The 13,507-nt window shown below is 39.7% G+C and overlaps 2 protein-coding genes across 2 annotated transcripts; both read right to left on the reverse strand.

The window, feature by feature from the left end:
* Positions 1-4,033: 4,033 nt before the first annotated feature.
* LOC311229846 (histone H2B-like) lies at positions 4,034-4,384 on the reverse strand (the record flags this gene model as incomplete). The annotated part of the gene is made up of 1 exon (XM_084315919.1): positions 4,034-4,384. The coding sequence occupies one exon, from the start codon at positions 4,382-4,384 to the stop codon at positions 4,034-4,036; it is 351 nt and encodes a 116-aa protein (XP_084172045.1).
* Positions 4,385-12,035: 7,651 nt separating this feature from the next.
* Positions 12,036-12,662, reverse strand: LOC311230851 (histone H1-like; the record flags this gene model as incomplete). Its single annotated transcript, XM_084317240.1, has 1 exon — positions 12,036-12,662. One exon carries the CDS (start codon positions 12,660-12,662, stop codon positions 12,036-12,038), a length of 627 nt encoding a protein of 208 aa, XP_084173366.1.
* Between the last annotated feature and the right edge of the window lie 845 nt (positions 12,663-13,507).

The raw sequence follows: 13,507 nt of genomic DNA on the forward strand, positions 1-13,507 counted from the left end.
TATTGGTTTGTGGTCACAAATTAAACATGCAATAACTATTCATTTTAAATGTGCCAGAGTCTGACTGACATCATATATCAGGTTTGACATATGTATTTATTGTGTACGATTGATTGATTGATTGATTGTATGGTTGTTACTGTTAACTCTCCAAGAGTGTGTGTAGCCAGAAGTTATAGATGCTATTAAATAGTGCAGTTAAAAGCCCATAGCAAACAGCTGCTGGAGCCAACTAGAGGCTCTCAACCCTGCTATTGCACACTGCTTTAACCCCCTAGACCCTATAACCATGTTCCGTTTCCTGTGTCTGTGCACCAGGATCTAACCCAAACACTCAACCCTTGACCTTTAACCTAACCAAAAACCTCAATTTCACTTCCAAAATCAGTTAAGCCTAACTTCAAACTTCTCCCATTTGAAAATATATTGGAGGCGCTTGTTCCACCTACTAGAGCACTTACTCCATCAGGTGGCGAAACACATATGCAGCATCCTAGAAATGGTCCAGGAAAAACAGAATACATAAGGAATGTGTTTATTTAGTTATCACCTGAACTTGGTTGATCATTGGGATAAATCTCTCAAAACAAAGTGGGTGGCTCTGATGATTATATGCCACTTTGTATGTATTTTTTTCATATATTTAGTTTTATAGAATTTAGAATTACACCCCCACCCCCTTCGTGAATATGACAGGCAGCATCCTAGACATGATCCAGGAAAAACAAATGCATATAGGGATATGGGTTTATTCATTTGTCACCTGACCTTGACGGATCATTGGGATAACTCTCTCAAAATAAAGTGGGTGGCTCTGAAAAGAGCCTTTGGGTGAATACGGGTTTGATGGACAGGGAAGTTTACTTGGAGCTGGTGTACTTGGTCACAGCCTTGGTTCCCTCAGAGACTGCGTGCTTGGCCAGTTCACCGGGGAGCAGCAGGCTCTTTATTGTGGAAATACATAAATTGCTATCATTATGGTGCATTTATGTCTGTGCGTAAATGACCGCTATGACACTATTCGAATGACTACGGGTGATGGCCCTTTAGTGGACACAGCAGATTAATGTAATTTTATTTATTCAGACCGGTTTGGATCATATGTTGGCACATAATTATGTTCCCCCACTACCTCACATTAAATATCTACACAAGCAACCATTATATTATACAGAACACGTGGAACATTGTCTCACAAAAGGCTCTTTTATGGACCCCCACTATTTATATGAAACAGGCACAGCTACAAAACACGACTTATAGTTCTACCCATTTATTTATAATGTGATTAGTGATCCAGACCAGGTAAAGAAAATGGTCTCAACGAGTCGCACCGCTTCAGATAGTTTACGAATTGAGCCCCAACAATTGTGGAAATACACAAATTGCTGTCATTATAGTAAATTTATGTTCGTGCATGCTGTAATCTGTATATATATATATAACCCTTACTATTTATGTTTATCGCCTTACACTTATGTCCGAGGTAACAACGTAAGTTACACAACCAAATTGTATTATGACAAACGGAAATGTTGCATTTTCAAGAATAGGTGGGTGGCTCTGAAAAGAGCCTTTGTCGAAGAGGCTAAATAATTTACTTCTTGGCAGCCTTCTCGGTCTTCTTAGGCAGAAGGACAGCCTGGATGTTGGGCAGCACACCACCCTGAGCGATGGTCACTCCTCCCAGCAGTTTGTTGAGCTCCTCGTCGTTACGCACGGCCAGCTGCAGATGACGGGGGATGATAGGACTCTTCTTGTTGTCACAGGCAGTGTTTCCAGCAGACTCCAGGATCTCAGCGGTCAGATATTCCAGCACAGCTGCCAGATAAACCGGGGCATACATGCCATGTATGTTGTTTATGTCATAAATGTCAATATGAATTGAAAATGGGGGACCCTGATCTAAACAAGACAAATGTATTTCTCTGGTCTGCATCCCCTTAACAATTGTGTGTATAGCTACTGGATTTACCAGATCCAGAGTGAATTAATTAATGAAAACTTTATTTAATACACAAGACCATCTTCTTGGGACCAAGTAAGGTTTCGTCGATAATCCAATGTACAGTTACCCCCCCCCACCAACCACGTCCAATGTACAGTTTCTTTGTCAACTGTATATACTCTCTTTTTTAGACTATTTTTGTATCACAAACAATATTGTATTTGTAAATAAATGTATAGATGTAGCAGTATTGTCTATCTGTATGTCATGTGTGTCATATATGTTATGATGAATTGAAAATGGGGGACCCTGATGTAAATAAGACGAAAGTCTTTCTCTGGTATGCATCCCCTTAACAATTGTGTGTATTGAGCTGTACTGTATTGTACCCATTCTGCAATCTGGTAATACAATTTTCAATCAATCAATCAATATTTAACAGTTTGCAGAATGGGTAAAATACAGTACGGCTCAATACACACAATTGTTAAGGGGATGCAGACCAGGGAAATACGTTTGTCTTGTTTACATCAGGGTCCCCATTTCCATTTTGAAACATCTCTTACAAAAATGTATCCTGGCATTCCTATGATACCAAATAATGCCATGTACCATTGATATCATGGTTTAAAATGGACTATACCATGTTATAACCATGTTATTAATGGTTCCATTACATTTACTATATGGCTGTACCATGGTAAATAATTTATATGACTGGTACCATGGTAAAACAGAAAATATTTTTTTTGTAAGGACAGATTCAGAGCACCTTAAACATAAAAGCAACTATTGAGCTGCTGATCAGTTTGATCAAAAGTGTCCTTATTAGTAAATACTGTTCAGAAAAGTTAGGCCCTAATCTCTGATTTTATGTTGTATGACAGAAACACATCTAGAGAAATTGTGACTAGATTTTAAGCATTAACATTACGAGTGGAGAGAGCATGGTGTGGTTTATCAGTGAATTTGTTGAAGTCCAAACCACAGGGGATGCCTGATGAGCAGAGTAACCTTTCAGCCAGATGTGGAGGCTGTGTATCCTGCTAAACATGGTGGGAGAGGGGACCGGAGATGATCAGTATTGCTGAGGGTTACTTATGAAGTCAGATTTTAGACTTCTGATTGCTGGAGTTTGATGTCAACAATAACGTTATAAAAGGTTATTGTTGTTGTAATAATGCATTTAACATACAACGCAAGGTTGTAAATTGTACAGAAATATACAGAGCTCAATTATGATCAAATAATGAATACTATTTGCACTTGACTGTTGGAAATCATATGACGTGTGTTTGGCTATGGGGTAGTTCATCTTTTTCATTATAATTAAATGAGCCTGGAATGTATTATTTTTGGAATAGCATTTCCACTTTGAAAATGCTAAAATCAACATTATCCATGTGTATTATAAAGTCCAATAATGTATTATTGATCAGGGTTCTAATACGGCAGGTGATGATATATTAATTGACTGTATAAATGTGATGTACTAAGCTAGTCTATCCAATCTAGCTACTTGTCAACAACCTAAAATCACAGGATTTTGACTAGTAAATATAATTAGCAACTTAATAGCCATCCAAACTATGATTACAGTTAACTCATTTATTAATCAATAACTAACACACAACTTCATCTCCCGACAGACAGCCCTACCATGATAATAACTGTTCAAACGAAAGGCAATACCAGGCTCTCAAACACTTTGATGAACAGCGCGATCATGAGAATAATAGGAACAACTCTCTCAGGACAGAGTGGGTGGCTCTTAAAAGAGCCTTTGGGTTAATCTTCAGTGAACATGGTAGTTTACTTGGAGCTGGTGTACTTGGTCACAGCCTTGGTTCCCTCAGACACAGCGTGCTTCGCAAGCTCACCGGGGAGCGTCTATGCCTTCTACAACGCTGTTCGGTTTCCGCGTTCCTCGGATTGGCCACTAAGCCCACGTGACCCTACGTTGCTAGCACGCCGCCAGTTATCGCTTACGACCGCGCAGCGACAAGCCCTTTCAATCAATAAACTATATCTTAAATTATGGCTATGTGTCTAATATGGCCGTCATTATCAATGACTTTGTTTAGTTTACATCAGGTTCAAATTGACAATATGAAACACACAAGCGTTGTGGTAGGCTTGGAAGCAACCGGGGAGCTGCAGACGCACAGCGGTCTGGATCTCCCTGAAGGTGACGGTCTGACGCTTGTTGTAGAGAGCCAGACGCGAGGCTTCTCCAGCGATGCACTCGATGATGTAGTTAAGGAATGAGTTCGGGAACCACATGTCGGTGTCGGGATAAACCTGCTTCGGGGCTTGGTTAATGTAGAGATAACTCTGCTTCCTGGACTTTCTGCGCTTCTTGCCTCCCTTGGCAGCGGTCTTGGTGAGGGCTTTCTTGGAGCCCTTCTTGGGCGCTGGCTTGGCTGGTTCAGGCATATTCGACGGCTTATCAGAATCGACTGGTGACGGTCGCTTACGGTTTCCTGCCTTATTTGTAGGAGGTCGATGCAAATAGTACTGCGTGGCTTCTACGATACGATTGGTCGGGCGTGGCGCACGTGTGTAAAGCTAATAGAAGTTAAGTTCTCATTTAGCCAGTAGAGGGCAGAAAAGTTTCAGCCATGAGTTTGTTCTGCTTTACTCTCTTAAATTAAACGATTATCTATAAATGAGTACTACTACTAATAATGCTGATCAGGTGTTACAGGTTACAAAGACATTATGGTAGTAAGTCATACTGGCCAGTGATATAAGGTAAGGGATATTATATATAGTCATACAAGTATATAAAAAAGATTATAATGCAGGTGTATTCTATGGAAGCCCTAAGAGGCCATGCATACATTTGATTTACTATTATTTGTATCATTTACTCGACATAACAAATAGTTTATTTGTCATAACGGATTCATTTATTTCATTATCTCGAGATTGTTTGGAAGTGTGGATTCGCTACTTGTAGTCACTGGAAATCTAAATGTCACTATTTCAGCACCATGGACAGTACCGGACCACACTTACCCACATTGATTTTATGATGTGACTGTACTGTACAGCACTTTGGTTGGCTCTTGAGCTTTTAAATGTGCTCTATAAATAAATTACTTACTTGACACTGACCATTTTGGAACTCCAGACAAGGCTCTGGAGCAAACACTGAGAATCCGGATTGTATTTATTTTTAACCATATGGGTTATATTTATTACTAGGCAGCAGTGTATTCAATGAACTAATGGATCCGAGAAAAGACTCACTGAATATGAATATATTACTTCAATATTACCTTTTGCATAGTCGAGTTATGAATCATTCTGGTTACTTAGTATTGAGCTACGATGGTCATCAAACGAACGTATTACACATCACCAACTTCATCCATGTGGAATCAGAACATAGTTAAAATAAGGAAACTGGGCTCATTCATGATTATTGAGGTGGCTCTTAAAAGAGCCTTTAGGGGACAACTAGTCAACCGGTCGATTTAAGCTCGCTCTCCATTGAGCCCTGTGTTATTCAGATACATTGTGGTCAAAGGTCAAGGTTGTCACGATCTAGCGGCTCCTGTGTCTTCCCTACCCCTGTTTTACCCTGTTAGCTGAGGGGAGCAGCTTCCTGCAGACCATAGGGCAGCTTCCTGGCAATCATCTCATTCATCTCACCTGCTCAACAATGTCAACCATCTTCTCATCAGCCCTGCAGTACATCTACCCCAGTTCTTCAGTCACTCGTCGTCAGATCGTTAACTCAGCTACTTGATGGTGACGTTTCAGGCCTCGCTTTAGAAAAGACTACGCTATAGATTTTTTTGTCCGTTTTCCTGTGTTTTTGTTAGGGATGCTCGATATTGGCTTTTTTACCGATACCGATATTCCGATATTGTCCAACTCTTAATTTCCGATACCGATATCAACCGATATCAACCGATACCGATATATGCAGGGTTTCCCCCCCCAAAAAACGGAATAATTTCAGGTAACTAATCATTTCACTGGATATATATATAACAAATATTGTTATTGTTTTAAAAAAAAAATTAACCGATACCGATATTTTCCGATATCACATTTTACTGCCGATATCGGCCGATAATATCGGTCGGCCGATAATATCGGACATCCCTAGTTTTTGTGCTTTCCTCATTTTTGTCTTTCTTTTGTCTCAGGATCACCACTGCCTGCATGCCCGCCTTCTCTGATACAGACTCACCACCTCCAACCTTCCCCCATTTTTTAAATAAACATACAGTGTATTTTCTTTATTACTACAGTGTCCGCCTGCATCTTGGGTCCCCAGTCCTGGTCTTGACAAAGGGAACACTTTGAGAATGGCCACACCAATTCTTCACCTCAAAATGTAGCGTAATTTTGGAGCAATATTTATTTGTTGGCATGGTGGATTCCTGAAGTTCTCTAGTTTCATATTATGGTACCACTAGATTTGCTCTAGCTCAGGGGTTCTCAAACTTTGTTATACCACAACCCCATTTTATTTAGGATTTCTTTTGGCGACCCCACACTTAATGCATCTCGTAATTTCAAAGTGGAATTAAGGAATATCAAATAAAAAGCACACGTTGTTGAACTTGATCATGCATATTTATTAGACCATTTAATTACAGCACTGTTATAAATACACATTTATAAAAAGAGGCATATTTAACCAAAAATAAAAACACTTTGGGTCGCGACCCATAGTTTGAGAACTGCTGATCTAGACAGACAGGCTACCTCCTGCAATATCGGCTACATATCACTTAAATTGGAAGCTATATACACATTTTAAACCAGAATAGCATCCGACACAACAAAACACCAAAAAGACAGGCAGATAGATACTTCCATATTTACAAAAAAGAAACCATATCAATAGTATCATTTAACCCTGGATAATACATAGCTTTGAGTCTGTATATCCAGCGACTCTCTAGTTCAGGGGTGGCCAACCCGCGGCTCGCGAGCCGCATGCGGCTCTTTGCCCGTCAATGTGCGGCTCTTCCATCCATAAAAAAAAATAAAAAAAAATAAAAAAAAAATATTTTTTTTTATTTTTTTTTTACTTTTTTTTTTTTTTTTTACTTTTTTTTTTTTTTATGTCACTCATTCCATAAGGACGTAGAATAAACATTTACAATTTTTTTTTAAATGGTCCATTTGCATGTTCTTGGTATCTGAATCTAGGGACATATATGGATCAGTGTCAGAAATAGTGTGTCTGTTACTAGGCTTGAGTAAATTGTAATGAACCAAAGGAGAATATAAATTCTATTTAAAAAAAAAAAAAAATCTTTGACTGTAAATAACACCATGCTAAAATTGACCAGACCTGAAAAATCTAAGCAAATGAATAAAGGGAAGATGATTAAACAGAAGGTTTTGTAGATACAGTACTGAATTCTGCCATCTTTTTTATAATGTAAATTTCTCCACCATTTTTCATCATATTGCAACACCGTTTTTTGCAAGACGTTCACAGAAAGGTAGAGAAACTAACTGCGTTCTGTTTTATGGCAATAACGTTCAGGTTTGTGGGAGATAATCCCAAAAAATAAGAGAAATTAAAAAGTAAATCCAGAAGTCAGATGATTGACAGGGGCTGGTGTGAGCTGGGTAGGGTCGTTTTTCGAAATTTGAAAGCCCTGAGTCTCTTCCTTCAAAAGACTACACTCACTTTTGGCTGTGCCACTTCCTCCTGTCAATATGCGCCGGTTTCCGACTCAATGCCCTGAGATTTCTATAATCTTATATTTCACTAATAACAGTTAAAATAATTGGTAAACAAACATAATGCTGAAAATATACACTTTTACTGTATATCTCGGGCTTAAGAGGTTAACCCTGTGAGGCCCAAATTAAAAAGAAATTAGCAACTTCAGAGGCCAGAGGGTGGGACATATAAACACATTTACTATCAAATAGCATTGTGAGGCTGAACAACAGGACCAATTGACTATACATGTGCTTAAAGGGGAACTATCTTATAAACGGCTTTTTTCAGTGTTTACCATTGTTTCTTAGCTATGTGGACTTATATTAATAGGATATATGTCTCTAATTCTCATATTGGCGAATTCTTCCAATTCTCCTCTCACAATATTCACCCTCACTGAACTGAGTCATCTGAAAATGTGCATATCTGTGATGTCAGAGATTTCTCAGCTGCATAATAATGTGGCAGTTGATGTGGCAGTTGGCACCAGGCCACACAGTGGTTGGAGCCCAGCCTCAAAACGGCTTAAGATCTTGAGGTAGAAAAATGCGGTTTTTAGTACTTGATTAGAAATACAAAACAATGCATTTTTTTTGAAAAAAACCTAGGTGTTCCATAGACTCACAGGAATTGTGTAAAAGTGCCCAAATAGTGAAAGAAATAGTAAAATAGTTCCCCTTTAACATTTTTTAAATAAACATTATTTTTTTTAAATGGCTAAAAGTGATTTTGTAATTTTGCAACCGTGGGTCTCACAGGGTACTTTTAACCCTGTGAGGCCCAAATAAAAAAGACATTAGCAACTTCAGAGGCCAGAGGGTGAGACCTATAAACACATGAAGGGTGCCGTGACTGAAAAAAAAGGTTGAGAAACGCTGGTATATGGTGTGGCTCTTTGTGGTACCACAGTCATTTTTTTGTGGCTCTTAGTCTCTGACTGGTTGGCCACCCCTGCTCTAGTTGATTCAGTGCTCTCTCTCTCTATCCCCTCTTCGAGGCTTGAGGGATGCATGTTCAATTCCTAGAGCTGTAAAAGAAATGGAACTGTCAGCATGTTTATCCATATAATGTTTGACAATAGCATAGTCACAGTTTTGAACCTCTTTTTGCCGCTCACTCTTTACTATAGGAGTTTATGGAGTCAAACAAGGTCATTATTGTAGAAGCTAATTTTTTCTCAAAATAATTATTCTTTAGGAGACAATAGAATAACTTCAGAATAAGACTAATCAGTAGGAGGTGATTTGACAGTCATAATATCAGTTCATCCCAGGTCGAAACTAAAACAGAATTACTGTATGTGGAGAGGACAGTGCATTTAACTCATCATAATAGACATGGTTATACATTTCCTCAATAGGTTTAAATCCATTGTCGTTATACAAAGAAAATAAGTTGGCGTCTAAACAGTACAAATATAACAGTAAAGTGCAATATGAAAGGACAAAGTGATTCAACTGGAGTATATCAGATGTATGTACATCAGTGTTACAGGTATAACTAGAAGAGTAGGTAAGGGATTGATTGATTGATTGATTGATTGAAAACTGTATTAACAGATGCAGCAGAATGGGTATTGGGTACAATACAGTACAGCTCAATACACACAATTGTTAAGGGGAGGCAGACCAGAGAAATACTTTCGTCTTGTTTACATCAGGGTCCCCCATTTTCAATTCATCATAACATGACATACAGATAGACAGTACTGCTACATTTATACATTTATGAGATACCAGATTTACATACAGTACAAGAAGAGAGTATACATTTGACGAAAAAACTGTACATTGGAGGAGGTTGGCTGGTGGGGTGGGGGGGATATAGTACACATTATATATATATATATATATATATATATATATATATATATATATATATATATATATATATATATATATATATATATATATATATATATATATATATATATATATATATATATATATATATATATATATATATATATGCAGCATTATTGCACATGCTATCATACAGACATATGGGACAGAGCAGGCTGTTCTTCCTGAGGAGACTCAGGTCCTTCAATGTGTGCAACAGACTGCTGCAGTCTTTTTACCAGTCTGTAGTGGCCAGCATCCTCTTCTATGCTGTGGCATGCTGGGGAGGCTACATCAACTCAAGGGACACCAACAAGCTCAACAAGCTGGTGAGGAAGGCTAGCTCTGTGGTGGGAGTCGAGCTACCTAGACTTGAGGTGATGGCAGAGAGGGGGATGATAAGGAAGCTGGCTGCCATCATGGAGAACCCCTACCACCCCCTCTACGACGAGCTAGTCAAGATGAGAAGCTCGTTCAGCCACAGACTCATTCCCCCCCGACACTCAACTAACCGCCTCGGACAGTTCTTCATACCAGCGGCCATCAGGCTCCACAACAGTGGGCAGCGACCAGCAGCCTCCAGGCTCCACAACAGGGGGCAGCGACTGCTACCAGACATTGACCTGGGACTTATATAGGAACCCAAGGAGGACAACCTACACTACCTTAGGCTTACTGCACCTTATGTGGATACTGTGATACTGTGAATAATGTATATTTCAGTGGATACTGTGATACTGTGAATAATGTATACTCAGTAGATAGTAAATTATAACACTACCCTATGCATACTGCACCTTATGTGACACTGTGAATAATGTGAATATTTTCTTCAGCTAGTTAGATAGTAAATTATATTGACCAAATTGACCTAATTGTTTACACTGCCTGTGTTGTTTTTTTACTACCTGTACCCCCCCCCCCCCATGCTGCTATGATGCCTGAATTTCCCCAAGGGGATCAATAAAGGAATATCTTATCTTATGCAGAATATAGTTTGAGGTAGGTGTGTAAGGCAGTTGTAGACAGTGAAATGCAGGAGTTTGAACAGCATGGATAACATATCCTAGAGTATAGGCAATCAGGTATAGGCACTATTAACTTTAACTATTATTTAACTGACTAGAAGTTTTCCCAATATGAAGTATGTATAATAATGACTCACTTTCTAAATTATAACAGAACTACAAGACAGCAATGGAGTTCTGGACTAAATCACAGTCATTAAAAAAATAATGCAGTGATGCTTCCTGTTACAACCTGCTTTTCTAGAATATTGATATTGAAACCAAAATTGTATTATGTCTGATTAGCACTAGTACTAATTTATACATGTACTCCAGTTTAATCACTTATACATTGTATATTGCACTTTACTTTTGTATTTGCACTCAAGTTATTTTTGTTGTACTGTACTTGCCCTGTATGATGACAATACATTTTAATCTTTAAAAAAGACAGTCAGGGGTCTTTGAGAGGGTTCCAGGTGGTACCCCAGCTAAATGAGTGTTAATTTCACTATAATTTAACTGACTTAGAAGTTACTGTACTGCGGTACAGTATATATCATAATTAATACTATGATCATGTGTTTTACTTTCTCCATTATTATTGTCCAAACTACAGCTATGCAATTCTAACAGTATACAAGACAGCAATGGAGCTATGGACAGTTATCAGTTATCAGTTATCAGTTATTCAAAATAATGCAGCAATGCTGCCTGTTAAAAGCTGCTTTTCTAGATCAAGATTGTTATTGAAACTAGCTTTAGTTTTTGTATATATTTTTTGGAATTCCATATAGAATATTTATGTGGAGAAAAGTTTTGCTTCTACCACCATGATTGCCTTGTTTGACTCCTTATATCCTGTTGACATGTACATTTGTCATTGAGAGCGTTCTAGCCAAATGAGTGTTTTAATTTCACTATTAGATGAGATTATATTAAAAAATGAATTGTCATTATACAGCACAAGTATAGTACAACGAAAATAAATTGGTGTCTAACTAGAGTACAAGTGTAACAGTAAAGTGCAATAGGATTAAACTGGAGTATATATAAATGAGTATACTGAGTAATAATGCTGATCAGATGTGTATGTACAGTGTTAGTTATAAAGACACTGTGATAGTAAGTTAAGGGATATATATAGTATATGATATGCAGATGTTTTCAGACAGAAGTGGATATATATACTATGTATATTATACATGCATTATTGTACATGCCATCACACAAGTTACATGGGTAGAACATAATGAGGTCGGTAGTGATTAGTGCAAGGCAGTAGTATAGGCATCAGAGTTTGAACAGTAAGGATAACATATCCTTGACCTAGAGTATAGGATATTAACTATTAATTCAACCGACTAGAAGTTAACCAATATTGGGGAGGACACAAAACATAAGCATTAGTAGATTTGCTTCTATCCACCATTAAACAATGCATTTATACGAGGGAATGTGCCATTTCAGGGATCAGTGGTTGGCTCTAAAAAGAGCCTTTTGTGTGTTTTAGACAGTAAAGCTTAAGACCTTCACTTCCTCTTGGCTGCTGTCCTTGTGGGTTTCGCGGCTTTGGGCTTGACAGCCTTCTTCGCGGGGGCTTTCTTGGCTGTGGGCTTCTTCACGGCCTTCTTGGGGCTCTTGGCTGCCACCTTCTTGGGGCTCTTGGCTGCGACCTTCTTGGGGCTCTTGGCTGCCACCTTCTTGGGGCTCACCTTCTTGGGGCTCTTGGCTTTGACTGCAGGCTTCTTTGCCTTTGGAGACTTTTTAGCCACAACCTTCTTAGCAGCAGCAGGTTTCTTCACTGGCGCCTTCTTAACTTTCGGAGCTGCTTTCTTGACGGGCTTCTTGGCTTCAGCCTTGTTGATTTTGAAGGAGCCGGAGGCACCGGTACCCTTGAGCTGGACAAGAGTGCCCTTTAACACCAAGCTCTTCACAGCGGTCTTCACACGTGAATTATTCTTCTCCACGTCGTAGCCACCGGCAGCCAGAGCCTTCTTTACCGCAGCCAGGGACACGCCGCTCCTCTCTTTAGAGGCAGATACCGCCTCGAGGACGAGTTCTGCGGCGCTGGGACCTGATGCCTTCTTCGGCTTGGAGGCAGCTTTCTTCCTGGGGACTTTAGCCGGAGGGGCAGCGGCTGGAGCGACTTCTGCCATAGTTCTCTTCTATCGTCTGATCAACACGAAATGCAAGAAATAGTCCGAGCTGACTCGTCCAATCAACAGTCATCTCCCGCCTCGACTACTGCAACGCACTGCTAGCTGGCCTCCCGGCCACTGCCACCAAGCCTCTTCAACTCATTCAAAATGCAGCGGCCCGCCTGATCTCAAACCTACCGAAGTCAGCCCATGTCACCCCACTTCTTAGGGACCTGCACTGGCTCCCCATTGCTGCACGTATCCGCTTCAAGGCCCTCGACCTAGCATACCGTGCGGCAAAGGGAACTGCTCCCGCCTACCTCCGGTCAATGGTCTCTAACTACACACCCTCAAGACCCCTACGCTCTGCGTCTTCTGGCCGCCTCAGATCTACTCCTATCCAAGCTCCCGGAGGGTCATCAAAGAGAAGCCGCCTATTCTCAGTCCTTGCCCCACAATGGTGGAATGAACTACCCATCCCAGTTAGGACAGCCGAATCCCGTCCAATCTTTCGCCGTCGACTAAAGACTCACTTCTTCAACCATTATCTGAAATGATAAAAAAAAAAAAAAAAAAAAAATCTAACCCCGACTAACCTTAATGTCATGCACTTGTCCTAATAAACTAACCTACACTGTAACACGCAACACTTTGATGAACATTGTTACTCAGCTGATAGAGTTATACCCTTCTTGCTGTCTTGTCGCACAGAACTTGTAAGTCGCTTTGGATAAAAGCGTCAGCTAAATGACTAAATGTAAATGTAAATGTAAATGGTAGTGGAGCTGGGACAGGGGGCTGGTCTTAAATACTACATGAGAGCCATGCAGACTCAACCCACCCTGTCTACAACTCTGCAGCTG

The sequence above is a fragment of the Notolepis coatsorum genome (assembly GCF_963971535.1).
Source record: "Notolepis coatsorum genome assembly, chromosome: 6".
NCBI lineage: Eukaryota > Metazoa > Chordata > Actinopteri > Aulopiformes > Paralepididae > Notolepis > Notolepis coatsorum.